This window comes from Myotis yumanensis, unplaced genomic scaffold (assembly GCF_028538775.1).
Source record: "Myotis yumanensis isolate MYYU_CA2020_CCGP unplaced genomic scaffold, mMyoYum1.0.hap1 SCAF_1, whole genome shotgun sequence".
In the NCBI taxonomy this organism is placed as follows: Eukaryota; Metazoa; Chordata; class Mammalia; order Chiroptera; family Vespertilionidae; genus Myotis; species Myotis yumanensis.
This window is the reverse complement of record NW_027223752.1, coordinates 138,369,675-138,396,908: the sequence shown is the minus strand read 5'-3', so window position 1 is coordinate 138,396,908 and position 27,234 is coordinate 138,369,675. Positions and strand designations below refer to the sequence as shown.

The following is a 27,234-nucleotide window of genomic DNA, read 5'->3' as shown; positions in this document are numbered from 1 at the left end:
GTTTTAGGAATTTTTTTGTACTATTGTTATAACTTTTCTATAAGACTGAAACTTCTAATACAAAATATTTCTAAAAGAAAAATTTTAAAAATAATTTTAACACATTATAACCCATTTTATGAAATAAACCACAAATTCATATTGATAAATGAATAAATTAAAAGTTTAATGAAGAAGAGATATTTACACTGACTCTAAAAACTTCCCTATAAAGCAATAATTGTGAAGTGAAAAAAGAAACATTACAGTGGAGAAACCCAGTAGATACTGCCTTCACTGATGAACATTAACATCACAAAGAATGACAAATCAAAACTGTAGGTCACATCACAGGATGCAATGAGAAGAGTATAGGACTACTTCTGTGATGCTCTTGCTAAAAATGTCTGATCTGAATCCTACATAATAAAAGCCTAATATGCTAAGTGTCTGGTCATCTGTTCAACCAATCAAAGTGTAATATGCTATGCTAAGGCCAACCACTTGCTATGACATATACTGACCACCAGGGAGCAGACACTCGACCCAGTAGATTAGCTTGCTGCTTGAGTCTGGCTGATGAAGACGGCCTGGACATGCCCTGGAGCCCTTCCGCGGTCCCTCCCTGGCTGGCCAACCTCCCGCGCCCCCCCCCCTCGTAATCCAGGACCACTCAGGGGATGTTGGAGAGCTGGTTTCAGCCCAATCCTGCAGGCCAGTCCAAGGGATCCCTCTGGTACACAAATTCATGCACTGGGCCTCTAGTATTATCATAAGGAAACATCAGAAAAATCCATGGTCTGAAATTGAAGGACGTTCGACATACATTAGTTGAACTTCCTCTTCAAAGGATTCAATGTCATGAAAGTCAAGGAAAGACTAAGGACCTGTTCCAGCCTGAAGGAAAAGAATAGCCACTACAGCTCAATGGAACCTATGGATCTGAACAGGGTCTTCATGCTATACAGACAAGTGGCAAAATTTGAAAAGGATGTGAGGATGAAACAATAGAATGTATTAGTGTGAATTTTCTGATTGTGGAGGTGGTATGGTAGACAAGTGGAATGTACTAAAGCAATAAAGCACGGTGGCACAGTGTAACAATTTACTCTCAAATAGTTCAGGGAAACAGAGTTCTTGGAACTAAAACTTGGAACTTTCTGTAATTTTAAGACTCTTTCTAAAAATTCATTCAATAAATGGAAAAGTAGAAAAGCCTTAGGCAAACTTTATTTCCCCCACAAGGAAAAATTTTTAAATATGTGTTTAAAATTGCATAAGTCCAATGCCATGATAACATTTTAATATAGCTAAACAGAAGCCATAGCAGCAGATACCAAAATTATCTCTGTCTAAATCTTTAGGATCAAATATTGTGATAAAATTGGAATATGTAAAAATATCTATCAACTAGCTTCACTAAAATATGAAGGACAAGTTGTTTGCTTTGATGTTGTTTAAACAGTTGGTATTTGAGCAATTTGAATGTGTATAATTCAATAGTGCTGGCTTTCATTTACAAAATCTGCTTAAAACTTACTTAGATGCCCCCAAAATACTCCAGTTTAAAATACTATATAAATTTTCATCAAATATATGATCAAAAATTTTTTTCTTTAATACAAGTTCACGTCATGTGTCTAATGGAAAACAAAATGTTATGTAAACAGTACAGTAAATAATTTTTTACTGTTTATGTTTCAGATCATGTAATTTTTCAGCAAAATCTCTTTATATTCTTTTTGTGTTTTCAAAAGTAAATCTTGACATGAACTTGACTGACTGATTGATCCTACAGATCCTACAGGACAAACTCTATAGGATTCAGCTTCAAATTTAGCAGCATCTGGAAAGAAAAAGAATTGTATTCTTTAAACTACAACTAAGTATAAGTGTTAAAAACAATAAAGACTTCTATATCTGGGTACAATATACAACACAAGAATACTATGAAACGTAATTATTAATTCAGTGGTTGCACACTGTATTAATTGGTATCATGGCTAAGTATCAGAGCTTCTGGTTTTCCCCATATTCAACACCATGCACTAAGGTAGTGTGACAAGCACTGGAGTTACAAGATGAAGATGACACAGCCCACCCCTGAACAATCATTTATATATATAAATGGCTAATATGCAAAGTGTCCCCTCAGGAGTTTGACTGGGAGACCGGAAGTTCGAACGCTGCTATGATGTGTGTTGACCACCAGGAGGTGGCGCGGAATGAAGCAAGGCCCGGGCCCAGAGCTGGAAGGCCCCAATCGACCCTGATTGCCAGCCAGGCCTAAGTACCCTACCTTTGCACAGATTTCGGGCACCGGGCCTCTAGTTTACTGTAAACTGAAAAAGCAACAAACGAGCAAGCAATTTCACTCAGAGTCATAGATACCACCAACCAATATAACACAGGGCACTATTGGAGCACACAGAGGAGACATCCCAGTTTTGTGTCAATATTGTCAGCTTTTTGCTGGAGGTGATATGTAAGTTGATATCTGATGGACAAAAAAAAAAAAAAAAAAAAAAAAGTATGCCAGAAAGAGAAATGAAGCAGATGCGAGAACTAGAAATGAGGAAGAACATTTGTGGAACTGGAAATGTCTAGTTTAGCTGCTAGAGCAAAGGGGCAGAGCAGCAAATAGAAGGCTGCATTATTTGGCAACAACTAAATGGACTTCAGTGTTTTTACTCCACGTAAAGGAATTTGGAGTTTTCATGAAGGTAAAAGAATGACAAGTCAATGACTGGAGTTTTGAATATTTCCCCTCAGTTGACAGTTACATGAACTGTAACTGCTTGACAGTATTACTAGATGAGTCTGGTTATTTGGCCTTATATCACTAGTAAAAACATGAGAAGTGATGAAGCCAGTTTTCTGACCATAGTTTCAGTGTGCAGGTCGACAGTCCACGGCAGAGGGAAGGAAGAGAATAGCCAGAAATGAAGAGAGATGCATGCTGGTAGACTTCTGAGGTCTTTAAAGAGCCATAGAACATGGTGATTACATGTGGGATAAGTATATTCTTCCTTATGACTGTTTATATTTCACATTTTTCATTCACATGGAAAAAAATATTTAATGCAGTATATATTATCCAAACATGGAAACAGATGCCATTTCCTATTCTCAGTTTATTTACAAAATCAACGATATCTAATAAGTTTTGGCAACATACCTTCTCTAGTTAGGGTTTCTCCATACTCCTGCCATATCTGAAATAGGTCAAATATTATTTTTAGTATTTAGGTTAAATAAGAGACATTATTAGAGAAATGATATATAGCTTATGAAATGTGTCTTTTAAATACTACTTTTAGAGACTGGAGCATTAGGGATTGCACAAATAGAAAAATAATCACATAAACAAAATTAATTCAGACTCATTTTAATTTTAGATAATAGAGAGCATGCATATATAATGCTATTTAGATTAATCTGATAGAAATACAATTATTATTGGTCCATTGAATAACCATAACTTCAGAAAAGTAATATTTGATACCATTGGTTTAAAGAAGTTTAAACAAGTCAAGTCATATTTAACACTGAATGCATTACTTTGCGATTCCAAGAAAAAATGCTATTTATAAAAATTTAGGTTTTTGTGAGTTTTTTTTTTACTTGAATTGATTTTTATTTTAAATGATCTTTACATCCCCCTTCAGGCCAGGTGCTGCTAGCCTACAGCCCCCCTGAGTTGCCTTTCCCTGCTGGGGGGCGGAGGGAGAGGGCTGCCCATGGGGGCGCTGAGGGGCCACACGTGGTTCTGTGCCTCACAGGCATGTTGCTGGGTAGGGGTCTGCTCCCGGGGGCGCCTCAGCTTCTCCTGCCCCTCTTGCCACTCCTTCCTGATCCCCAGGCCCCAGCCCAGTGGTTGGTCCTGGCACAGCCCAGGCCAAGGCAATGGGGACCCTTCCGCGGTGTACCTGGAGCAGAGGCCTTCGTTGGGAAAGAGGCGGTGTCTGGTGTCTTCCAGGAAACCGGACGGAGCCCATGGTGACCCCTGGTAACCCTGTTCCCAACGCTGGGGATCCAGAGGCAGCCTGACTCGAGTTGTCATGGATATGCTGGCAGAAGACCGTGTCTGCATTCTAAATCATAGAAAAGCCCATAGGAGAGATAAGTGACTTCGGACTCAATATATTCAGATGAGTCTGTTGCTTCACATTTTGCCCTTGTCACTGTTTTTTGATGAAGACATCAAAAAACGCTTTAAGGATTCAGAGAAAAAAAAACCCTTTCCTAAAAAAATGAGTAAGATTTTTGGAAGAAAAGCTTACAGGCGCTCTATTAGATGAAAAAACATGTTCTGTGCGCCGAGAACAATTAAATAAGGCTTTATCATGCCTGCCGAGAGGTTTGCATTGATAGAGATAATTTAAAGAGAAAATTGGATAAAATGAACAAAGGCAACCTGAATGTTTAAAAGTATTGAATGAACAGCAGCAGTCTAAAGAAATAGAAGTCCTCAGGCTAAGAACAGAGGTGGAAACACTGCAGGTGATAAGGAATTTAAATCCACCTTCATCAAACTGGGAGGTGGAAAAGCTGAGTTGTGACCTGAAGATCCATGGCTTGGAACAAGAACTAGAACCGATGAAAAAAGAATGTAACTCTCTCAGAATAGAGCCTCAAAAAGCCAAACAAACACATCCATCTCAGGAAGACAATCTGCAGAGCAGAGCTCTCCAAAGACTAAGCATTTCAAGTGATGATATGCAAAATGTATACTGGGAGCTGAAGGGAGAAATGTCTAATTTGCATCTGGTGACTCAAGTACAGATTGAACTGAAAACCCCAGCTGCCATCAAGAAAGCCTGTGCCCCGTAGGATTCCCGTAAGGCCTTGGCAAAGACAGCACACAACTGCACTTGACGAATTTCACTGCAACAAACAAAAGACACCCCCCTCTCTCACCAAATGGCAAAACTCTTTGTCTTACCACAGCTTCCCCTTTACCAGGAGATGGAAAAGTTTTATCAGAGAAAGCAGCTCCCCATCATGCACAGATAATGAGAGACCCATTCCTCATGACTGCACAAACTTTCAGGAACATTACTCACATGGCAGAAATTCCCTGGAAGATAATTCCCAAGCCCTCCTAAATCAAGTGAGACAGCATTTGGGGAGACTAAAAATGAAACGTTGCCTTTACCCATCCTGCCACCACCGCATAACTTGGATCAACATAATCAAAACTGCCTTTATAAGAATGAATTCTGAAGAGAGCTGTGACTTGGTCATGAAGTTGCTGCACCTCCCCCAAGGGCACTCTTGAGAAATTCTTTAATAAACTGAAAGCGGGATTTGATTAAACTTTTGCCAAGATCCTCAATGTACACGTCTGCACATACTGTGACGTATTGTGTAGTTGATTTGCCAGTAGGAGAGAGCAACCCTTCATCTTCACATTCTGCCTAACAATTATATATATTACTAACAAATTAATAAACTTGTTTCAAAAAGAAAAAAATAATAATAAAATGAACTTTCTATTCTTATACTTTAGAAAATTAAAAGTTTAAGATATGTTCTATGCTATTAATTTTTCAATCTAAAATTACAAAAGTGGTACTGTCATAAGGTCACATGAAAATTCTGCTGGCAAAAGATAACTGAAACTATGCTACTGTCTTTATTACGACTGAGACATTTCTTTATTCATATGAACAACAAAAGTTTCAGGAAATCTTTGATTTGAGGAATAAAAAAATCAATATATGGCCCTGGCCGGTTTTCCTCAAAGAGCTTCAGCCCTTTGACGTAAGGGTTGCAGGTTTGATTCCTGGTCTGGGGCACATACCAGGGTTGCAGGTTTGCTCCCCGCCCCCAGTAGGGTTGCATGCGGGAGGCAACCATTAGATATTTCTCTCTCACATGGATGTTTCTTTTCTCTCTCCCCCTCCTCCCTCCCTCCCAGTCTCTCTGAAAAGCAATGGAAAAAGTATCCTCAGGTGAGGATAAATAACAGTAACAAAAATCAATATATAATTCTGTAATTGTAACAACCTTGTTTTCTTTCTAGAAATTAGAGCTACATTTGGAAACAAACAATTATAATTATAGTCTACTTAATAATGAAATGTGTGGAAATACTTCCAATTATATTAAAAGTGTCCTGATCTAGAGTGTTCTTAATAAAACTTTTCTTTAAAAAGGTATCTTTTCACTCAATGCCTGAAACAGGGTTTAAAATAGTATATTAAGCATTAAACACTGTGGTGATCATTATCATGTGATACCCAATACCAAATTTCAGGTATGAAGACAAATTTTATGACTAACATGCTCCCCAGTATTTTTGGAGGCTGTTTTTATTAACACTTATGACAATAGCATGACAGACAGGCCTTATTAAATGGATAATGTGGCAACATTACTAGACAGACTTTGTAAAATAAATAGCTCGATACTAGATAAAGACCAAGGCCTTTATTGAATCACTTTTCTGTCACCATTAATAAAATAGGTATTATGTGAATCACACTTTTACACAACTTGAATTAAGAAACTACCCATGGAACATTATTCTCTGTTCCTACAAAAGCTCCTTTCCTAAATATTTATTTCTGTGATGTTTATGCTTATTTCTAGGTGAGGACTTTGTCCAGAGGGTGGAAGGAGCTTGAAGTTCCAACATTAATAAGGAGAACACATCTGCCATTTTATTCCTATTGTGTCATTTTCAACAATATAAAAAGGTGAAAAAAGTATAGCAACATTCAATTCAAAGGATTTGTCATTAGAAGGATTTTTCTCAGAACTGGTAGTTCCCAAACTCTCTCCCATAGGAATCTGTTTCCCCTGTGGACACCTGCAGGATTGCAGGGCTTCAGAGTCTCCATCCCCCCTTAGTTAGGCAGCTCGATTTGTCTGTATTATATAAAACATTTTCATGCAAATTCTAAAAATAAAATTTCTAGTCTAAAAAAATATTTAAGGTATGAAAATCACTGATTTATTTTTTTTAATTTTTTATCAAGCATATATATGTCATATTTAATGGAAAGTTCCATAGATTTCTGCTTTCATACAAAAAGCATAGTGAAGGTAAATATGAGCAAATTGGGAGACCAAGATGGCGGCATAGGTAAACACCAGAAATTGCTGCCTTGCACAACCACTTCAAAAATATAACTAAAAGACAAAAAGGACATCATCCAGAACCACAGGAAGGCTGGCTGAGTGGAAATTCTACAACTAGAAGGAAAGAGAAAAGAACACTGAGACTCAGAGGAGGTGCGGAAGTAAAGTGCAGAGGTAGGGAGGCGCACGCAAAAAGGGCAGGCAACTGAGGACCTGGTTGTCTTTTTTAATCAGGAGAAAGTCACAAGCTCCCAAATGCTCTGAACTCCACTTCTGGGCGAGTCTTTGGGGACCCGGATTCATACAGGGAAAAACTGGACTGTCTGGCATCGGTTGGAACTTGAGGGCGACTTCCTCTCAGAGGTGCTTGCAGTGATTACTGCGGGACACTGAGACACGGTGCCTCTTAGGGTAGGACTGAGTAGCAGCCATAGCTGCTTGCTCCACCCTGTTGAACCCCTGAGACCCTGCCCCACCCAAGCTGTGTGCAGAGGCATTTGCATATGAAAGGCCTGGCACTTTGCAACCTGAAAATTACCTAACAAACTGCAGCTTGGTCAGAGAGACCCAGAACTTCCAAAAGAAGGCCCAAGGCCCCACAGCAGCTTGCATTGCTTCACAGCTGGGCCTCATCTGGGCACCTCCAAACCCCAAACAAAGAAGAGGAATCTGCAGATCTCTCCATAGCTCCTGCTGGGTAGCCTCAGGCAGAGGCTAAATTAGCACCTCCTTAGAGATCCAAGAGCCAGTGTACCCAGTGGTCAGATTGGTACCATCCAGATTACAACTCCTCAGATCCATAAGGGACACACTCAGGGGGCAGACTCAGTGAGCACCAAAGCCCCACTGAAGCAAGTTTTGCCCCAGAGGGGTATCTAAAGCACAGAAGTTCTCCCACTGCAGACACAGCTGATTCTCACAGCCAACTGGCCTGGAGGTCAATTCCTCCAAGTGATATCTACAACAATCAAGGCTTAACTACAACAAGACAGTGCACAAAACCCAGAAAGGGGTGCACTAAGAGTGTCCACCTCAGGTAACTGGGGAGGCTGAGCCACTGGGCCCTATAGGACACCTAGCACAGAAAGCCAATCTATCAACACAGAGAAGCAGCCAAAATGCAGAGACAAAGGAACGGGTCACAAATGACAGAAATGGAGGAAAGCAAACTACTGGACATAGAGTTCAAAACCACACTTATATGGTTTTTCAAGAATTTTCTAGAAACTGCCGATAAATTTAGTGAGACCCTCAAGAAATCTAGTGAGACCCTCAAGGTTATGAAAAAGGATCAACTAGAAATTAAGCATACACTGACTGAAATAAAGAATATTATACAGAGTTTCAACAGCAGACTAGAGGATTGCAAGAATCAAGTCAAAGATGAGAAATACAAAGAAGCAAAAAACACCCAACCAGAAAAACAAAAAGAAAAAAGAATCCAAAAATATGAAGATAGTGTAAGGAGCCTCTGGGACAACTTCAAGCGTACCAACATCCGAATTATGGGGGTGACAGAAGAAGAGAGAGAGAAAGATATTGAAATCCTATTTGAAGAAATCATGACAGAAAATTTCCCCTACCTGGTGAAAGAAATAGACTTACAAGCCCAGGAAGCACAGAGAACCCAAAACAAAAGGAATCAAAGAGGACCACACCAAGACACATCATAATTAAAATGCCAAGAGCAAAAGACAAAGAAAGAATCTTAAAAGCAGCAAGAGAAAAACAGTCAGTTACCTAAGAGGGAGTACCCATATGACTCTCAGCTGATTTCTCAACAGAAACTATGCAGGCCAGAAGGGAGTGGCAAGAAATATTCAAAGTGATCAATAGCAAGAACCTACAACCAAGATTACTTTACCCAGCAAAGCTATCATTCAGAATTGAAGTTCAGATAAAGAGCTTCACAGACAAAAAAAAGTAAAAGGAGTTCATCACCACCAAATCAGTATTATATGAAATGCTGAAAGGTATCCTTTAAGAAGAGCAAGAAGAAGAAAAAGGTAAAGATACAAATTATGAACAACAAATACACATCTATCAACAAGTGAATCTAAAAATCAAGTGTATAAATAATCTGATGAACCGAATAAACTGGTGAATATAATGGAATCAGGGGCATAGAAAGGGAGTGGACTGACAATTCTTGGGGGGAAAGGGGTGTGGGGGGTGTGGGAAGAGACTGGACAAAAATCGTACACCTATGGATGTGGACAGTGGTGGGGGGTAAGGGCAGAGAGTGGGGTGGGAACTGGGTGGAGGAGAGCTATGGGGGACAAAAGCGGAACAATTGTAATAATCTGAACAATAAAGATTTAATTTAAAAAAAATATTGTAATAATTATGTATGGTGCCAGGGGGTGCCAGACTTATGGGGTGATCACTTTGTAAGTTATATAAATGTCTAATCACTATGTTGTACACCTGAAACTAATATAATATTCAATGTAAAATGTAATTGAAAAATAAAGTTACAAAAACATCAAAAATATATGCACAAACTGCCAGGATTTGGAATTGGTATATCTTCCTTCATGCTCTATTTCTCTCTTGTATTTCTTGCTAATGTCAGTTTGTCTATCATTAGCAGCTAGTCTTTTTTACCTCCCCTTAATTGTCATTTCTAATATGTTAGTAATTGAGAAACCAGATAAGCAAACTTTGAAACTTTGGCTCCAAATACACAATTCTGCTTGAAGGCTTTAATGTCCCCTGAATAAACTGCACAATATTTAATGTTTTTATTTTGTGGCAGCTCTTGTGGTTACTCAGAGTTTCATTTACTTTCTGGTTCTTGTCTCTTTTGGACAGCGGAGGACTTGTTGCAGGCATATAAGCATAATCAATGAAAATCACTGACTTAGTCCAAGTTCCTAATTTGTCCTAAGAGGCAACAAAAGCTCAGAGAGATTACAGGTTGCCTGAGGTCAGAAAACCAATTAGCTGCAGGCCCAAAGTGGGCTCTAAGGCCTAAGGTTCTGTGCCGGCTCCTTCCTCATATTTATGGAAAAATAAACAAAACTTTAACTATAACTCAGAGAAAATGAATCTGTAAAACTGTCATGTAGCTCAATAATGTTTTAGCATGAGACACAAAATAATAGCGTTGTAACTCAACTATCAATTTTTAAGCAATGAGTAAAAATATAGAAACAGAAATTAATATCATACATCCTATTTGTAGCAGTCATTACACTCAATTAATAAAGCACAGATTATTTAGCCACAGGACAAGAAACTTGAAGGAGAAAATCTTTGGTTAAACTAAGGAAATTCTTCCTTAAAGGAACTATCCATTCCCTCCAAATAAAACTTGGTTTACCCAAATCAACCAACAAATGAATTATCTGTGTTGGGGGTTATCTATAGCAAAATTTAAAACACAAAACAGATTTCTCTTTACTGTTTGGCATACTTCTGCCCAACCTCTTTCATCCTTAGTTGGTCTGTACACAAGACATGAACTTAATTTCCATTATGACTTAACCCCATCAGAAATCATAGGAGCACCTTCACTTCTCTGCCCTCCAGTCTCCACAGGAGGCCTTAGGCTCTCTCTACCTTCCTCACTAGGGGACAGAAGAGATATCTGATGTGTGCACTTGAGAGAAGGAACTGGGGATGCTTGCTTAGCCCCAAAGCACTTCTTTGAAAAGACATGGCTGCCCACAGTCACATGAACTTGGGTCTGCTCTCATCTCTGCAGGGAGCAGCCTGCCCAGGGACAGGTGTCAGGTATTTCTTCCCTCCACTCCCAACTGGGTGTGAAACTGCCTGATTTGGGATGAGTGTTCAGAAGCCCTGTGACCCCACATCTAAACCACATTTTCCAATTCCTTACTATGTGTGAGTAACCAAGCTAGTAAGTCCATCTCCATCTGCCTGACTCTATGATCTAATCTCAAAAGGGAAGCAGGGCTGTCATTTGCCATCTACTCCAGCACAGCTCCAACAAGAAAGATGACTACTCTACACTTACAGAAATGTCTTCTCCTTCCTTGACTTTATACTTAATGTACGTTGTTCAAAACAACCCCCTTTTAAAGAGGGAAAAGTTATATTTTTGATAGAAAAATGCAGAGAAGCCAACAACAACAGCAAAACACAAAAAATGCAAATATATGCTCATTCATTTAACACTAATTTATTGATAGGCTACCATTCTATTACATTTGATATTACAGGTTGAAAAATAATGTTGCCTTCTCCTTTTGAGACCAATTGATACACATATACAAACGACACACACATCTACATTCCCGTGTGTGATATATGGTCAGTAACTATTGATATTTTTAAGTTAAATTTTGGTATCATCCTTATTTTAAAAGTTATAAAAATAAATGTAATATAAACAAAATAAAATCAAGTACATTTGCACATTTGAACTATAGCAATTCATTATCTAATTGTAAAAAGGTTAATGTGAGAAGGAAATACATTATCAGCTTGTAAATATCAAAAACATGTATTTTATTGCAGAAAAAAAAGAACCAAGGAAAAATTTGCTAATCAAGGAGCTGAAAAGTTAAGTACAGAGAAAAATGAATGGAAAAAAAGCATAGGAAGAAGTTGAGCAATTATCGGTTGCCTTTAAAAGATAAAACGACTACGGGGCAATTGTGTAAGTGGACAAAATAAAGTGAAGACATGAGGAATTATATAGAGCATATAACTTATGTGATAAACAAGTTTGTTAAGCTCTGTTTCTGCCTTCTGAGAAACCAGCATCACCACTGTGAGAGTTTGAAAAGAGGTAAAATTCAGAGTAGAAAGGCACTGCCTTGTTGATGTAAACATGTGGTCTGTGTTTCGTGGGGAAGCACTGAGACTCAACCTTTTGTGGAGACACAATGTTCTGTCTGCCATGTACAAAGCTAAAGTCTTAGGAATAGTAACTGTTTTAGCTTTCATGTATTTGTATAGCAAGAGTTGTTAACTGAATACACATTTGAGAAATAGAAAAAATTATTTACATAAATTATTAGAGTTCTAATGTTTTCTGAAAGTCTTAGAAATGCACCAAAAGTCCAAAATCAGTCAATGTAAAATTGAGTCTCCCTATTTAACACAGATTGAAAGGACAATGAGGAACTAGGTGACATGCATTGTGTTAGGAACACAAATATTAAAAAACAGTTGAATATAAAAAATTTTGAAATCAGAGAAATTCTATCTGTTATAAAATTGTCGGGAATAAATTTTTAAGTTTTCAGTTCTAAGAAAACAATTCCAAGTGCAAGAAAATGTAGTGATACGTCGGTTCAAGCTAATTTTAACTTTTGTAATTTATCATAATAAACTAAATAACAGAGTTAAATAAAACTGTGAAATCACTTCTGGTGTATTGGACAAACATCCAGAATTAAACTAGAATGTGAAAATTAATGGTAAGAATGAACAAATCAGATAAGTAGCAAGCTATACCAGTACAATGAAATCAATTGGGTAAGGCTCACTTCCATGTAATGACGGCAAAGGCAACAAATCTAAATATCATGAACGTGAAGAGAACTGAAATCACAGATTGGAGCAATACTTTGGGTGAGGGGGTGGCAGGCGGGCGGGAACCTCAGCTCGACCTACACCCTCTCCAATCTGGGAGCCCTCAGGGGAGCCCTCTCTAATCCGAGAGTTTCTATCTGTCTTTGCAATCATATGAGCGAATTGTCTGAGACCCCCAACCCAGTTTGGTTTGTTGCTCACAGATTAATAGAGGCATTTTTTTTTCTTTGCTTCATTGGTGGAGATTTCCAGGAAGTTTTAGGATATCTTCCCTTTAATTTTTCCTAGACACTCTGATTTTACTTATTTCTCTCACTTTTGCTTTCGCTTCATCCCCAACCTCAACAGTAACTTGCTCTAGGCTCACTTTGCTCTAGTGCAGCGGTTCTCAACCTGTGGGTTGCTACCCCTTTGGCGGTCGAACGACCCTTTCACAGGGGTCGCCTAAGACCATCCTGCATCAGATATTTACATTACTATTCATAACAGTAGCAACATTACAGTTATGAAGTAGCAACGAAAATAATTTTGTGGTTGGGTCACAGCATGAGGAACTGTATTTAAAGGGCCAGCAGGTTGAGAACTACTGCTCTAGTCTCTAGAAGAACTAGGATTCCTAGCATTCCTGGTGCTCCCTGCACTCTGGGATTCCACTTCAGGTCCTGGGGCTGCCACCAAAACTACTATTTCCAGAATTCCTGGTGCTCCCCAGGTTCTGGGTTTTCCCCAACTGAGGCAGCCACATCCCCCCAAGCTGTGGGCTCCCCAGTAATTTGCTCTGTGTATGCAAATCACCCACCAGCTTTGTCAGGTTAATTTGCATACTCACTCTTCATTGACTGGTGGGCGTGGCTGGTGGTTGTGGCTTGTGAGCAGGGCTTTTGCTTAGCAGAGGAATGACTAATTTGCATGTTTCTCTTTTATTATATAGGACTAGTAGCCCAGTGCACAAAATTCGTGCACTGGGCTGGGGGTGGGGGAAAGGGGCCCCTCAGTCTGGCCTTTACCCTCTCCAATCTGAAACCCCTCAGGGAATGTCCATAAGTCCTGTTTGTGCCCACACTTTTAACAGATAACAGCCCTGTTGTTGTTTCTTTCTTATGCTTAAAACCATTGGAATTAGTAGGTATTCAAAGTGTGTATACATTTTGGGGGGACACCCTGTATATCTCTAGTCAGCAGTGAAAGAAACCAACAGCAGATTTGGAACCCCCAGGCGGGGAACCTTGCTCACTCCGCACATGTCTCCCCACTTCACTTTCCACCTTCGTGGGCAGCAGAAGAATCAATGTTTTCTCTAATTAATTCGGAAAAGCACGTCCTGTCATCTGCTGCCCAGCAGGAGTGCACTAGGCCCCAAGCAAGCGAGGCTCAGTCAGGGCAGCCTTCGCTTATGGGTGCTGGCACCCAAAGTGCATATTCCTCCTCTATAGTCGCCCCAACTATCCCACTGTTTCACTGAGAGGACAGAATTCCTCTCTGCCTCTGGGTTCTTGATCTTGAACGCTGACCGAAGGCACCTCAGCGAGGGCCCCCCATGCCCACCAGGTGTGTCTGTCTGCACCTGCTCCCGCCTCAGCACCTGCATTAACCACGCCCCAGAGGTGATCTCGTAGCTGCACTGGCCTCCATGGGAACAGGGCATCACCACTCCACCCTCTCACTGTCATCTCACAGGCGCCCGCCCTCAACACCCAGAACACCCAGACACTCTCCAAAGGATGTGAGTCCATCAGTGGGGATGTGTGCACATCCTGTGGGGGTGTTAGGCATGCCGGGTTGATGGAAGTGCGGTGGAGAGGCGGGGGGAACTTGTGCACGCCTTGGTTTGCAACTGTTGCAGGTGTGAGAGGGTGACAGTGTGTTGGGGGATGTTTGCACGCCAGGGGGGGATGTGCACATGGGAGGCCTCTGGCTTTGCAGATCCACAAACCCCTGTGCTGTGGCCAGGAGGACGTCAGTTTGGCCCGCCATGGTGGCTGTCACTGCGATCCTGCACCTTCTGGGCCAGGAGGAGGATCTTGCACAGCCCCTCCTGGGGGCCTGCAGGCGCTACTTCAGCTCAGCCTGAAGGGTCCGCTTGGCGCACTCACAGCTGTCACCACCGCCATGTGTGGAGTACAGGCCGCCCTTCGCCTGCCTGCCTCCCCTGTCCAGAGGCTCTCTGCACTGCTCACCTGCCCAGAGTGACTGGGGCTGGGCGGAAGCCAGGCGTCCTGCCCTGCCCAACCCCGGCCCATCCGCCCCTGTGTGAGCTGCCTTCCGACAGGAAGGGTCATGGATCTGGGTCCCAGGACCTCGGACAGCCTCAAGCACTGCCCCCCGCCTGGCAGGGTCACAGATCCGGTCCTACAACCAAAAACAGCCTCAAGCACTGCCGCCCGCCCGCCAGGTCACAGAACCAGGTTCCAGGACCACGGACAGCCTCAAGTGCAGTCCCCTGCCCAACAGGGTCACAGATCCCTGTCTTGGTCCCATGGACAGCCTCTCGCGGTGCCCCCAGCCTGGCAGATCATGGATCTGGGTCCCAGACCGCGGACAGCCTCAAGCACTGACCCCGCCCAGCAGGGTCACAGATCCGGGTCCGTACTTCGGACAGCCTTGCCCGCTGCCGCCTGCCTTCAGTATGCAAATTAGCTGCCATCTTGTTGCTTCAGGGTGGGGGTCCCCACTGGGGTGCCTGGCCAGTCTGGGTGAGGGGATGATGGCTGTTTGCAGCTGGTCACATCCCCTTCAGGGTGGGGGTCCCCACTGGGGTGCCTGGCCAGTCTGGGTGAGGGGCTGAGGGCCATTTTCAGGCTGGTGGGCGACTGAAGCTCCCAACCTCTCCTTTTCTTTTCTTTTCTTTTTTTTATTCTGGGATTTATTTACCTTCTATGACTGTCACTGGAGCTGAGATCCAGCTTTAGCTCTGAGGCTTGGCTCCAGTTTGTGGCCTCAGCTGCTGAAAGCAGGAATCTAGGGTTTGTTTGGTTCTATAATTGCAACATTGTTTCGGTCCTGCTGCTTCAGGTCTGATGGCTGATAGCAGGTTTCTGGGTTTTCTTTAGCTTCTATAATTACAACAGTGTTTCTTAAACTGCAGCTCAGAGGCCGGCAAGGCAGGCGGGGAACCTTGGCTTCCTCCATCACTGGAGCACAAGCCTCCTGTTCACTTCAGCTGCTTGGCTGCCAGCCGCCATCTTGGTTGGCAGTTAATTTGCATATCACCCTGATTAGCCAATGGGAAGCATGTTGGAGGTACGGTTAATTACCATGTTTGTCTATTATTAGATAGGATTGTCCTTAAAGTTGGAAAAACAATGCCGAATAAGACAGAGCACTACAGTAGGAATAGTTCAAAATGTTTAAAGTTTGCAAATAAAGGGGATTGATAAACAAATTCAATATTGATGCATTTGTAATATTTACTCTTTAGAATCATAACTCAATAATCTTTAGAAGTCTGTTTGTTTTATAATGCCCTATCCCCAAACCCACCCCTTTCTATTATTTTAGGCATGTTACCATCTCTCATAGAATTAGCTGTTTTCCTAATGGCAATAATTACCTTCCCAGTGACTCTACAAGGCACCTTCTTTCCACAAGTCTAAGAATTTTGTAAACCCCAACTGCTATAGAAATTTGGCGGCCTATCTCTATATCTTGATAGATTGGTGCTTCAGACTCTCTCTTCCTGAGTCTAGCATGATTTGGCAAACCAATGCCCCTCAGGGAAACTATGTATACCTTGAAACTACAATGTTAAGTTTAAAATCAACTATTTTTTTCAATTCATATAGAAATACTAAGAGTAAGCACCTCATTCCTTCCAAAATATTAAACAAAAACATTTCCATAAATATCTTCCCTTGCATTGCTTCTGCATTTACATTCTTTTCCCTCTTCATTTTGCAAAATGAGGTATTTTCTGATTTTCTGGTGAGGACATTTCAAGTCTGCATCATAGTATTGCTTAACAATTTACAAAAGCATTTGATTTTTTTTTTGTACCAGTAGCCCAGTTTTACAAATTTTTAACAACTGAGACTGTATTTGGCCTAAAGGCTGTCTAGAAATTCTTAGCTTTGCTCTTCTATGTTGTGTTATGATGAAGCAAACTAAGAAAAAGAGGTTGAAGTCTCATTTAGCACAGGCCTGTGCTACCTTTCCCTGCATGAAAACACCATAAAAAATAATGAAAACCATAAACCATCGTGCATTGATTGAAATGGGTATTTCAGTGGGTGACATCAGCATCATGACAAAGTGTGTCTCCTCTTAAATCTACAACAAGTGGAACATCTAGAACCCAACAAAGGCACCTCTACTCACCTGGATAGTGGACGTCTTGGGATGTGCAGGAGAGGCAGGATGGAGAGAGGAGCAGGGACAGGCCCCTACTGCAGTTCTCCAAGGACACAGCTGAACTTATAGCCCTTGCAAACACAGTACTGGTGGAGGAGGCAGGGTGCACTGCCCATACCACTGCCCAGTAGGAGTCCCTCCCCTCCCCAAATCCAGATCCCTCCCCAGCTGCAGCTGTGCTCACACCACCACAGACCAGGAGCAGCAGCAGAGCCAAGTTTCCAGCCTCCAGGCCACAGCACAATGCTGCCAGTGGCCAAAGGGAATGAGGCAGCAACTCAGTGGGCTCACAAACTGGCTCCCCTCAACTGGCCACACCCACACCTACCACCATGGGGTGCCCTGAGGCCCAGGCGACCAGGATACAGCACTGGCACCCACCACCCTAGTTACCCAGGCTGCCACTCCCATGTCCAAGGGTAAGCCTCAAACACCTTGACTCACTGCACACCCTCCCCAAGCTTCAGTAGTACAGGTAAGAGAAAAGAAAAACTGCACTATAAGACCATCTACTGGAAAACAAAAGAAAGACCTGAAATTATCAACCTGCTGAATTGTGAAAATCACAACATTCCTAAGAAAAGTGTTCAGCACTTCAAATGTGCCAGCAGAGGAACAACCCATCAAGCAGCCTGGACCACCATAGTAACACTAACACAGAAAGAAAATGATAATTCTCCAGAAGGAAACTCAGAATACTGGACGATTGTGATCTAAATGAACAGAGAAATCAAAATAGCAAAATAGTCATGAAGGAACTCAGCGAGATACAAGAAAACTCAAAATCAGTTCAACAAGCTCAGGAATGAAATGAATGAACAGAAGCAGTACTTTACCAAACAGATGAGAAGTATAAAAAAGAACCAAACAGAAATTCTGCTGCTGAAGAAGTCAATAATAAGATGAAGAAGGAATATTTTAATAGCACTGATACACAATGGAAGCTAGTTGCTTTTTCAAGACTCCCTATCATTGCCATCTTAGTCATCAATCATTCAAGTGCTGTCCAGATAAACAGACAGAAGTACACTTCATTTAAAAATTCAAATATTAATACATAAATTTAAAAATAAAAATTCAAATATTTGTTAAATTTAACTATTTTATGAATGACCAGCTGCTCAGCAAGACATTTTATAACAATTGGAATGAAATTGCAGAAGTAAATAGCAATTAACACTGTCCTTTGACCTAAGAAGATGACAAACATTTTCACTTAAAGAGAGAAATTTAACCTTTTAGTGCTACAAGTTTATTTAATTCATTAAAATGATTTATCTCCATTTCATTTAAGTAGCAAATATCCATAAATGGTTAAATATCTAGATGTCAATCATTCACTTATGGTTAGGGGTGGAAAAGTTGGGGTTCAACAAAACTTAAAAATGGTTATGAACCATCACCAATTTAAAATCCATTAGAAAGTAAGCCAAAGCATCTCCAAGTACACCACTGGTTATTAGGCAAGAATATATAATTTCTAAAATCAAAGTGACATGCAGCTTTTTAAGAAGTTTAAAATGTGTCACTTCAGGCATAGTAATTGAATAAAGTTAATGATAGGTATCTCTTGCAAATGAGACATCCAGGGACTTAAAAGTGATTATAAAATTTCTGTCTCCTTTCTACATTAGCACAATAATTAAGACTTTTTATTAGTGTGTACTAGTCAATTAAGCAACTCGGAATTTCACCAAATGAAACACAAGAATTATATCAGAAATCTGAAACCCAAGAGGAAAAAAGATAATATAACTAACCTGTGGTAAGTTGAAGTGCATGGATTTGAGGTAGGAATCCCCAAGTTTTCTCTTGGAATGGAATTTCTCTTGCTGAGCTGTTTCTCCCAGAAAAGTTTGTTGCTGACTTCTGCTAGCTTCTCCTTAATCCTAGGAAAACTGTAAACAACAAATGCTTAGTATTTTATTTTTCTCTAAGTGACTTGCAATTTTTTAAAGTAGCCAGGATAGTAAGTGGAATTGCCCATTAAATAGCATTTTAGCAATGAAAACGTGTCAGAGCAGATCTGCTCTATTCAAGTACAGGTTCTTAATTTTTCTAAAAAAATACTTATGTTTCCAGGCAGTAGGGGGAGCGGGTTCCTAACTAAGTACTTAATCCAAAGTGGGGAGGCTATCAGTGATGCAGACGGCTTATCAGGTAATACTTGCTGCCTCTGGAAGGGCTGTACTTACAAGACCTTTTAAGATGCCCTTGGACATATTTAGTAGCCACTTTAGAGATTTAAAAAAAAACTCTCAAAGACATTGTCAAGCATTTGCCTTCACCACCCTTGTACAATACACTCATTACCTTGGAGATATTAATCATTTAACACCCAGGCATTATTTAGAACAACAACCTGTAAGGGAGAACAAGATATCCTGGCTGCTGATCAAATGTATGAAAACAGCTCTAGAGGCCATCTATCTATATTATAAAAGGCCCGTGGCCATAATGCTGGAACGCCAGAACAACCAAACAACCCATCACGAGAAAGTGCATGGAGCACCTCTCAGTTGCTGCCCCCAGCCCGCCAGCCGTTTGGCACAGAGTCGGGGTCTGAGGCCTGCGCGGCAGAGGCAGTGAGCTACTCTCACACGGTGGGCCTGGGGTCCTGCCGGCATGGCGGGTGTGGGTTTTGTGTGATTTTGCTTGCTGGGCCTCTAGTTATGCAAAGTGTCTCCTTGGGAGTTCAACCAAAGACCGGGCATTTGATCACTTGCTATGATGTGTGCTCACCACCAGGGGGTGGTGAGGAATGAAGGGAGGCCCAGGCTGGCAGCCCAAAAGCCCTGATAGGCTCTCATCGCTGGCCAGGCCTAGGGACCCGATCTGTGCACCAATTTCATGCACTGGGCCTCTAGTCTATTGATAATAACAAAGTTCACAATCAAGAAAGTAAATATACCAAGTACCAGAATGTGTTGGAGTAACTTAACCCTTTGTGTTTAAGTTTTTATCTTAACTATTTCTATTTCGGGGGCTTCTGACAAGCAATTATACTAATAAAAAAGTAATATGCTAATTAGACCGGAGACCTTCTGAAGACCTTCTGACAAAGCCAGAGGCTTGGCTAGCCTGCAAACTGCCCCCAAACGGCCCTCAGCCCCTCACCCAGGCTGGCCATGCCCTCCAGTGAAGTCCCCCACCCTGATGGGGGCATGGCTGGCCTGCAAACCACCCCAGCCACTCACCCAGGCCGGCCACGCCCCCCAAGGTGACCCACATCCTGATCTGAGACCCCCTTCAGGGCAGACCAACCAGCCCCAACCAATGCATCAGGCCTCTTTCAATATTAATAAAAGGGTAATATGCTAATTAGACCAGGAGACCTTCTGGATGTCTGTCCAGACAGAGTCATATTGGTGGGGCCAAGATAGAGGTGGTTAGGGGCAATCAGGCCAAAAGGGGAGGGCAGTTGGGGTTATCAGGGTGGTCAGGGGGCAGCTGAGGTCGAGCAGGCTGGCAGACAGAGTGGTTAGGAGCTATCAGTCAGGCATGCAGGTGAGCAGTTAGGAGCCAGCGGTCCCAGATTTCAAGAGGGTTATCTGACTGCCGGTTTAGGCCCGATCCCTGTGGGGATTCCCATAGGGATCAAGCCTAAACTGGCAGTCGGACATCCCCCAAAGGGTTCCCAGATTGGAGAGGGTGCAGGCTGGGCTGAGGGATAACCCCTCCTCGCCTGTGCACCAATTTCATGCACTGGGCCACTAGTTTTATAATAATATCGCTGTTTACATTTTAGAGCTTCAAGACACTCAGCTTAAAGACTAGTAGTAGACCCAGATAACTACATGGAAATATTAAGTTGGGAAAATAAAGGCAGGTAAAAGCAAAAAAGGGGGAGAGATGAAACCATCTTAAGGGGACATTTGAAAGGTGAGTTTATTTACTAACATCACTTTCCAAAGTTAAACGACCTAGTTGGCTTTCACGCCCTACTAATCTATGAACCTGGCCCAATAGTAACTATGTTTAAAGTTTAGAGGCTAATTAATGAATTAAATTTATTTTCTCTGATTCTGCATTTGACTTACTCAGTTAGCTGATTTTCCAGTAACTTTCTGCCTTCCAATTCTTCTTGGTAGAGTCGCACATATTTTTTCAATTCTCTTTCGATATCATCTTGAGAAGTTTGCACTTTAGAGATTTCTGACTCCAACTCTTTATTTCTGAGTTCCAAGTGACTTGTTGAAGCCTGATCATTTATCATCTGCTCTGACATTTTTTGAGATGCTCTTTGTCTCTACAACAAATAAAAAGGATACATTCTTAAAGTAATTATAAGCTGAACACTTATATTTGTTTTCTTTAGTTTTGAGTCATCAACTCAGAGATAAGCTTTAAGTGTGAAAAAAGCTGAAATTCAAAATAGTTATCATCAATGTCCACTGAATTGAATCTGAGTTATAAAGTTAATCATTATTCTATTAGTACTCATGTAATCTGATAATTCAAAGAATAATAGAATCAGTTTAAGATATTAAAAGTTAAAAAATATAACTTAATTCAAGAGTATGGTACAATTTTGAAATCATGTTTTTTACCTTTTCTTCCTAATAGTCTTATTTTACATCAACTGGTCTTAAAACTAAAATGAAGGATCATTTGGAAAGATCAATTTAGTGATAATGTTAGAAACTAAAATAGTGAAAAGGAAAAACAAATGCCACCTTCCTTCCAGAAATCTTCAAAATAAGTTGCTATTAAAGGGAGTAAAGGAGAGGCAAAAATACTGTATTTATCGAAAAGGTAATTTGCAGTGAAATGAATTAAAGCACAATAAATCAAAAAAATTAACCTGTAAAAGTGAATTGACTTTTTCTACTTTGTCTGCTACATCCCGTATTGCTCTTTCTTCAAGCTTCTTTTTATAGTCTTCTAATTCACAGATTTCTACCATATTCTTTTCTATATTTCTGAGGTTTACTGCTTCTTGTTTCGCCTTCTTTACTCTATCCTTTAGTTCTTCACGTCGCTTTAGAAGTGGTTCCATTGATAACTCCTGTTGAGGTGTCTTTTCCTCATCCAGACATATACATTTTGAAGATGATGGTTGCAGTTTTGCTATAAGCTCATCATTCTGCATGAATAAAAGAATATAGTTTGGTTATGAAGGTGTGGACACCAGTATGAAATTTTGAAATGAATTCAGTGGCAATAAAATGTTACCTATACTCTGGTAGGGTCTTAGAATGTGAAACCTTCAATTGCTCAGAATCAAGATCAAAGTTAAAACAACCAGGAGTCACAAAAATGTATTTACTGTTGTCATCTTTGCCACACAACATCTCTTCTGCCCTTGATTTTATACTCTTTTTTTCTATGACTATTTCATGTCTTTCCTCCACAAAATGACTATGCATTGCTCCTGAATAGAAAGTCTCATATCTCTTCCCCCATCTTAACACTTCATAATCTTAACACAAAAGTTTTAGGGGTATGGTATTCAGATATTCAGGACTGAGTCAAAAAATGCCTCACAAAATAAGACTTTGGAAATGAGACTAATTAATCTTATAAATATAGACTCTAATGTCATATGTCTTTTATTGAACTGTGAACGTTTGATGCTAATTTGAATTGCGTTCCAAAAAGAAATGATTCCCTGCGTTACTGAGAAATTACATCTCTCACTGTAAAAGTTTAGCGAGATGAGCCCTACATTTTTTATAATAAAAAAAAAATGGGGATGGGTCTTAATCCAATAGTGCTATCTTGAAATTCTCTGTTACTTCCCACAAACTAAGGAAACATAGTAAACAAAACAACATCATCAACAACAACAACAAACTTGCTGGAATGTCAGTGATCATGACTTGGGAAGAACTACTTTCCTTCAGATACAATGATTACTTGGTAAGACAAGGTGAGGGATGTCGAGTTTTTGAAGCACGTCTCCAGATTCTCTGGCACTTGTCCAGGAAATAGGTGCTGGCCTCAGTGCTACCTGGGTTCTGGTGAATAGGATATGGTGACTGCTGTGTGACTGCTATGTCTGGGTGCCATCGGACTCTCTCCCCAGGGAAGCTCATCCTGGGAACCCAGCCACCACGTTGTGAAGAACGAAGCAGCCCAAGCCACATGGTCATCCTCACACAAGTGTCCAGATGAGACTGTCCCAGCGAACGCCCCAGCCAAAAGCCCGCTGCACCTGAGAAACCCGTGAATGACCAAGCCTTTAGAGATGATTCAACTTCCCAGCTTCAAGTCATCCCAGCTGATGGTAAGTGGAAAAGAAATGAGCTGGCCTCACTGCAGATTTGTGAACAAGTAAATGCTGCTTTAAAACACGAAGTTTGGAGGTGGTTACTGAGCAGCAATAAGTAACTGGCACAGATACTGACATTAAAAATAGAGTGCTGACACTAAAAAAGAAACACACACACATATGGGAGCACCTTTGAACAGGCGGCAGGTAGAACCCGGCATAATGTAGAGAAGCATGAGAATGGAAACCAAAAGGGCCTCCAAGAAAGGGTGAGTGGAGGCCTGATGGCCCCTGAGGAGGTTGACAGCAAGGGCTTCTGGGCAAGTGAACACAATGACACTGAAAGGATTCTCACTAGGAAGCAGCTGAAAGTGAAATTGATGAGAAACATAAGCTAAAAATAGACAAATAAATATAAAAGGACCCCATTTACCGGGTTAAAATATTGATTTCTTGTTTATACCTTCTCCCACATGTCCAATTGTCAAATAATCCTAACATAAAGAAATGGCTTCTGGGCTAACATCAAATCCAGGATGTCCAGAAAACATGTTCGAAGGATGAAGCCAAAACTCATAAAATTCTTAAGACCTTAGAAACATTTACGTGGTGCCTCAAAGGATTTTCAGAATGTAAGAATTTTAACGACACTGTTCTATAACACCTCTAGGAAGCCCAGGTGAAGAGCTGATCTGAAAACAAGTGGTGAGGTGGCTTTTCTAATGCCATGAACCCCAATAAAATTAACTGGACAGACACTCAAAGTTCCTAAGAGAATGTTAGCTTGGCCTCCTGAAGGGAGACCAAGACAGTACACAATCAAAAGGGCCTCTGGGCCTTAGATGTTCCACAGGGAGGACGCAGGCTGTCAAAAGAGCTGCAAGCACCGGCCATTTCTTATGAAAAGGACAGAGCAAAGTCTCAGAGGGAACAGCCAAGGGCAACAGAGAAGCACTCCAAGGTCAGGACTAAGCTTTCCTTTCCTCAGTGAGGAAACAGAGAGGATTATGAAATCATTTTAAATATCAGTGGCAAAACAACAGCAATGCCTTTTGGCACCATTTAAATACAATTTCTCTAGCTCACTTCAAGCTTGTTCATGTGTTATACCACAGTGTTTCTCCATAGGAAACAAATTGGTTTTAAAATTTTGAGATTTCAGCCCTAGTTGGTTTGGGTAAGTAGATAGAGGACAGCCTGCAGACTGAAGGGTCATGGGTTCCATTCAGGTAAGGGCACATTCCTGGGTTGTGGGATCAATCCCCAGTAGGGGGCATTTAGGAGATAGCCCATCAATGATTCTCATCATTGATGTCTCTCTCCCTCTCTCTCCCCCCCTTCCTCTCTAAAAACAAGTGGTGAGGTGGCTTTTCAAATGCCATGAACCCCAATAAAATTAATATATATATATATATATATATATATATATATATATATATATATATATATTAGAGGCCCGGTGCACAAAAATTTGTGCACTCCGGGGGAAGGGAGTGTCCCTCAGCCTGGCCTGTGCCCTCTCGCAGTCTGGGACCCCTCGGGAGATAACGACCTGCTGGCTTAGTCCTGCTCCCGGGTGGCAGAGGGCACACCCAATCCCTAGGTGCAGCCCCTGGTCAGGCTCAGAGCAGGGCCGATTGGGGAGTTGGGGCGCTGCCCCCTGTCATGCACAGAGCAGGGCGTATTGGGAGGTTGCGATGCCACCCTCAGTCATGCTCAGGATAGGGCCGATTGGGGGGTTGGGGCACTGCCCCCTGTCACACTCAAGGCAGGGTCGATGGAGATGTTGCAGAGCCACCCCCTGTCACGCACAGAGCAGGGTCGATCACGGGGTTGGGGAGCTCCCCCCTGTCAGGCACAGAGTAGGGCCAATAGGGGAGTTGGGGCACCACCCCCTGTCACACACAGAGCAGGGCGGATCAGGGGGTTGGGGCGCTGCACCCTGTCACACTCATGGCAGGGCCGATGGGGAGGTTATGGCTCTACCCCGTTACACACAGAGCAAGGCCTATGGAGCGGGGTTGGGGCGCCACCCTCTATCACCCACAGAGCAGGGCCGATCAGGGGTTTGGGGCACCACCACTGTCACACTCAAGGCGGCGCTGATGGGGAGTTTATGGCTCTACCCAGTCACACACAGAGCAGGGCCAATGGGCGGGGAGGGGGGTTGGGGTGCTGCACCCTGTCACACACAGAGCCGCGGGGCGATCAGTGGTTTGGGGAGCTCCCCCTTGTCAGGCACAGAGCAGGGCTGATCAGGGGTTTGGGGCGCCTTCCCCTGTCATGATCAGAGCAGGTCAGATATGGAGGTTGTGGCCCTGCCCCCTGTCACAGAGCCGCAGGGCGATCAGGGGGTTTGGGCGCTGCCCCCTGTCACGTTGATCCCAGGGCCTGGATCCTCGGTGCTCTGCTGATCTGGTCCCAGGAGGCATATTACCCTTTGGGGGCCGGCTGGTTTGCCCTGAAGGGTGTCCTGGATCAGGGTGGGAGCCCCCACTGGGGTGCCTGACTAGTCTGGTGGAGGGGCTGAGGGCCCTTTTCAGGCTGGTGGGTGACTGAAGCTCCCAACTGCTCCTTTTTTTTCTTATTTTTTTTTCTATTCTGGGCCAGCTTTAGCTCTGAGTCCTCGATGCTGAAAGCCAGTTTCTGACCTTTGTTTTTCCTTCTCTATTTGATACAATGTTGTGGTCTGGCTGGCTGAAGCCCGGCTAACTGAAAGCCGGTTTCTGGGGTTTTGTTTAGCATCTATATTTGCAACATAGTTGCTTAGAGTTGCAGCTGAGTGGCCCGCAGGTCAGGCGGGGAACATTGGAGTCTGCCATCACTGGAGCAAGCAAGCCTCCCGGTTCACTTCAGTGCATGGCTGCTGGCCGCCATCTTGGCTGACAGTTAATTTGCATAATGATATGCTGATTAGCCAATAGGAAGGGTAGCGGTCGTACACTAATTACCATGTTTCTCTTTTATTAGTGTAGATATTTAAAAATAAAATAAAATTTGAAATTTCAAAGTCAGGCATTTCTAAAGAGGAAAGGTGACAGTCCAGATTTTAATCTTCTCCTCCCCAGGTGGTGAAAGCTACTGGCAAGGCTATGAATTATGAGTTAAACACAATGAAAGAAATGGCTAAGTCAGCAGATCCTGTTACTAGAATTTCATGGAAATGGAAGTGAAGTGGGAGGCACTGGGTTAGAGGCTGAAGGTTTAAATGCAGACAAAAAGGAATGGGTGTTATCATTGTAAGCCTACTTTCCCATCATGTCACAGAGTCAGCACAACATAAGCTGGCAATAAGCTTTATCAAGAAACAAGAAATCTCCATGAAAGTAGAGGTAAAAACATGCCACTACACTGACTTTTTTTTATTACATAAAACAGCTGGTACTATGCAAGATGACTGGGAAAGATACTCATAAAATTTGATTTGGTACTGGCATAAGGACAGACTTATTCTTCAGTGAAGTAGAAGGGAGACACCAAACCTAAGCCCAATTTGTGGCCAACTGCTTTTTGACAAGGGTGCCAAACAATTAAATCAGATATGAATAGTCTTTTTAACAAATTGTCCAGGGACAGCTGGATATCCACACGCAAATGAATAAAATTTGACCTCTACCTCAGACCATACATAAAAGTTAACTTAAAATGTAAAAGCTGAAACTATAAAAGACTTAAGAAGAAAACATAGGTGTATATCTTCATGACTGGATTTGGCACCATTTAAATACAATGTCTCCTCTGCCTTACTTCAAGTTTAGATGTGAAACCAAAAGACAAAAATAGATTAACTGGACTTCATCAAAATCAAAACCGTCTGTGCTTTGAAAGGCACTACCAGGAAACTGAAAAGGTAAGCTGCTGAATGGAAGAAATATTTGAAAATCCTTTATCTAATAAAGGATTTGTATGTAGGACATTTAAAGAACTCTTACAATTCAATAATACAAAAACAATCCAATTAACAATGGGCAAAGGAATTGAATAGATAGTTTTTCAAAGAATATATACATGTCAAAAGATGGTGAACATCACTAGTCATTAGAAAATTGTAAATCAAAACCAATAATAAGATGCTACTTCACACCTACTAGGTTGGC

The 27,234-nt window shown here is 41.7% G+C and overlaps 1 protein-coding gene across 1 annotated transcript in view; it reads right to left on the bottom strand.

Annotated features, from left to right (window-relative positions):
- Nucleotides 1–1,192: 1,192 nt before the first annotated feature.
- LOC139021728 (ankyrin repeat domain-containing protein 26-like) overlaps nucleotides 1,193–27,234 on the bottom strand; it is an 83,585-nt gene continuing 57,543 nt past the window's right edge. The window contains exons 16-21 of the mRNA XM_070432258.1: nucleotides 21,728–22,009; nucleotides 20,964–21,172; nucleotides 18,684–18,821; nucleotides 3,909–4,073; nucleotides 3,158–3,194; nucleotides 1,193–1,825 (exon numbers count right to left, since the gene is read on the bottom strand). Of these exons, the coding sequence (XP_070288359.1) occupies nucleotides 3,167–3,194; nucleotides 3,909–4,073; nucleotides 18,684–18,821; nucleotides 20,964–21,172; nucleotides 21,728–22,009 (822 nt within the window). The 3' untranslated portion in view covers nucleotides 1,193–1,825; nucleotides 3,158–3,166. The remainder of the gene's footprint in view (nucleotides 1,826–3,157; nucleotides 3,195–3,908; nucleotides 4,074–18,683; nucleotides 18,822–20,963; nucleotides 21,173–21,727; nucleotides 22,010–27,234) is intronic.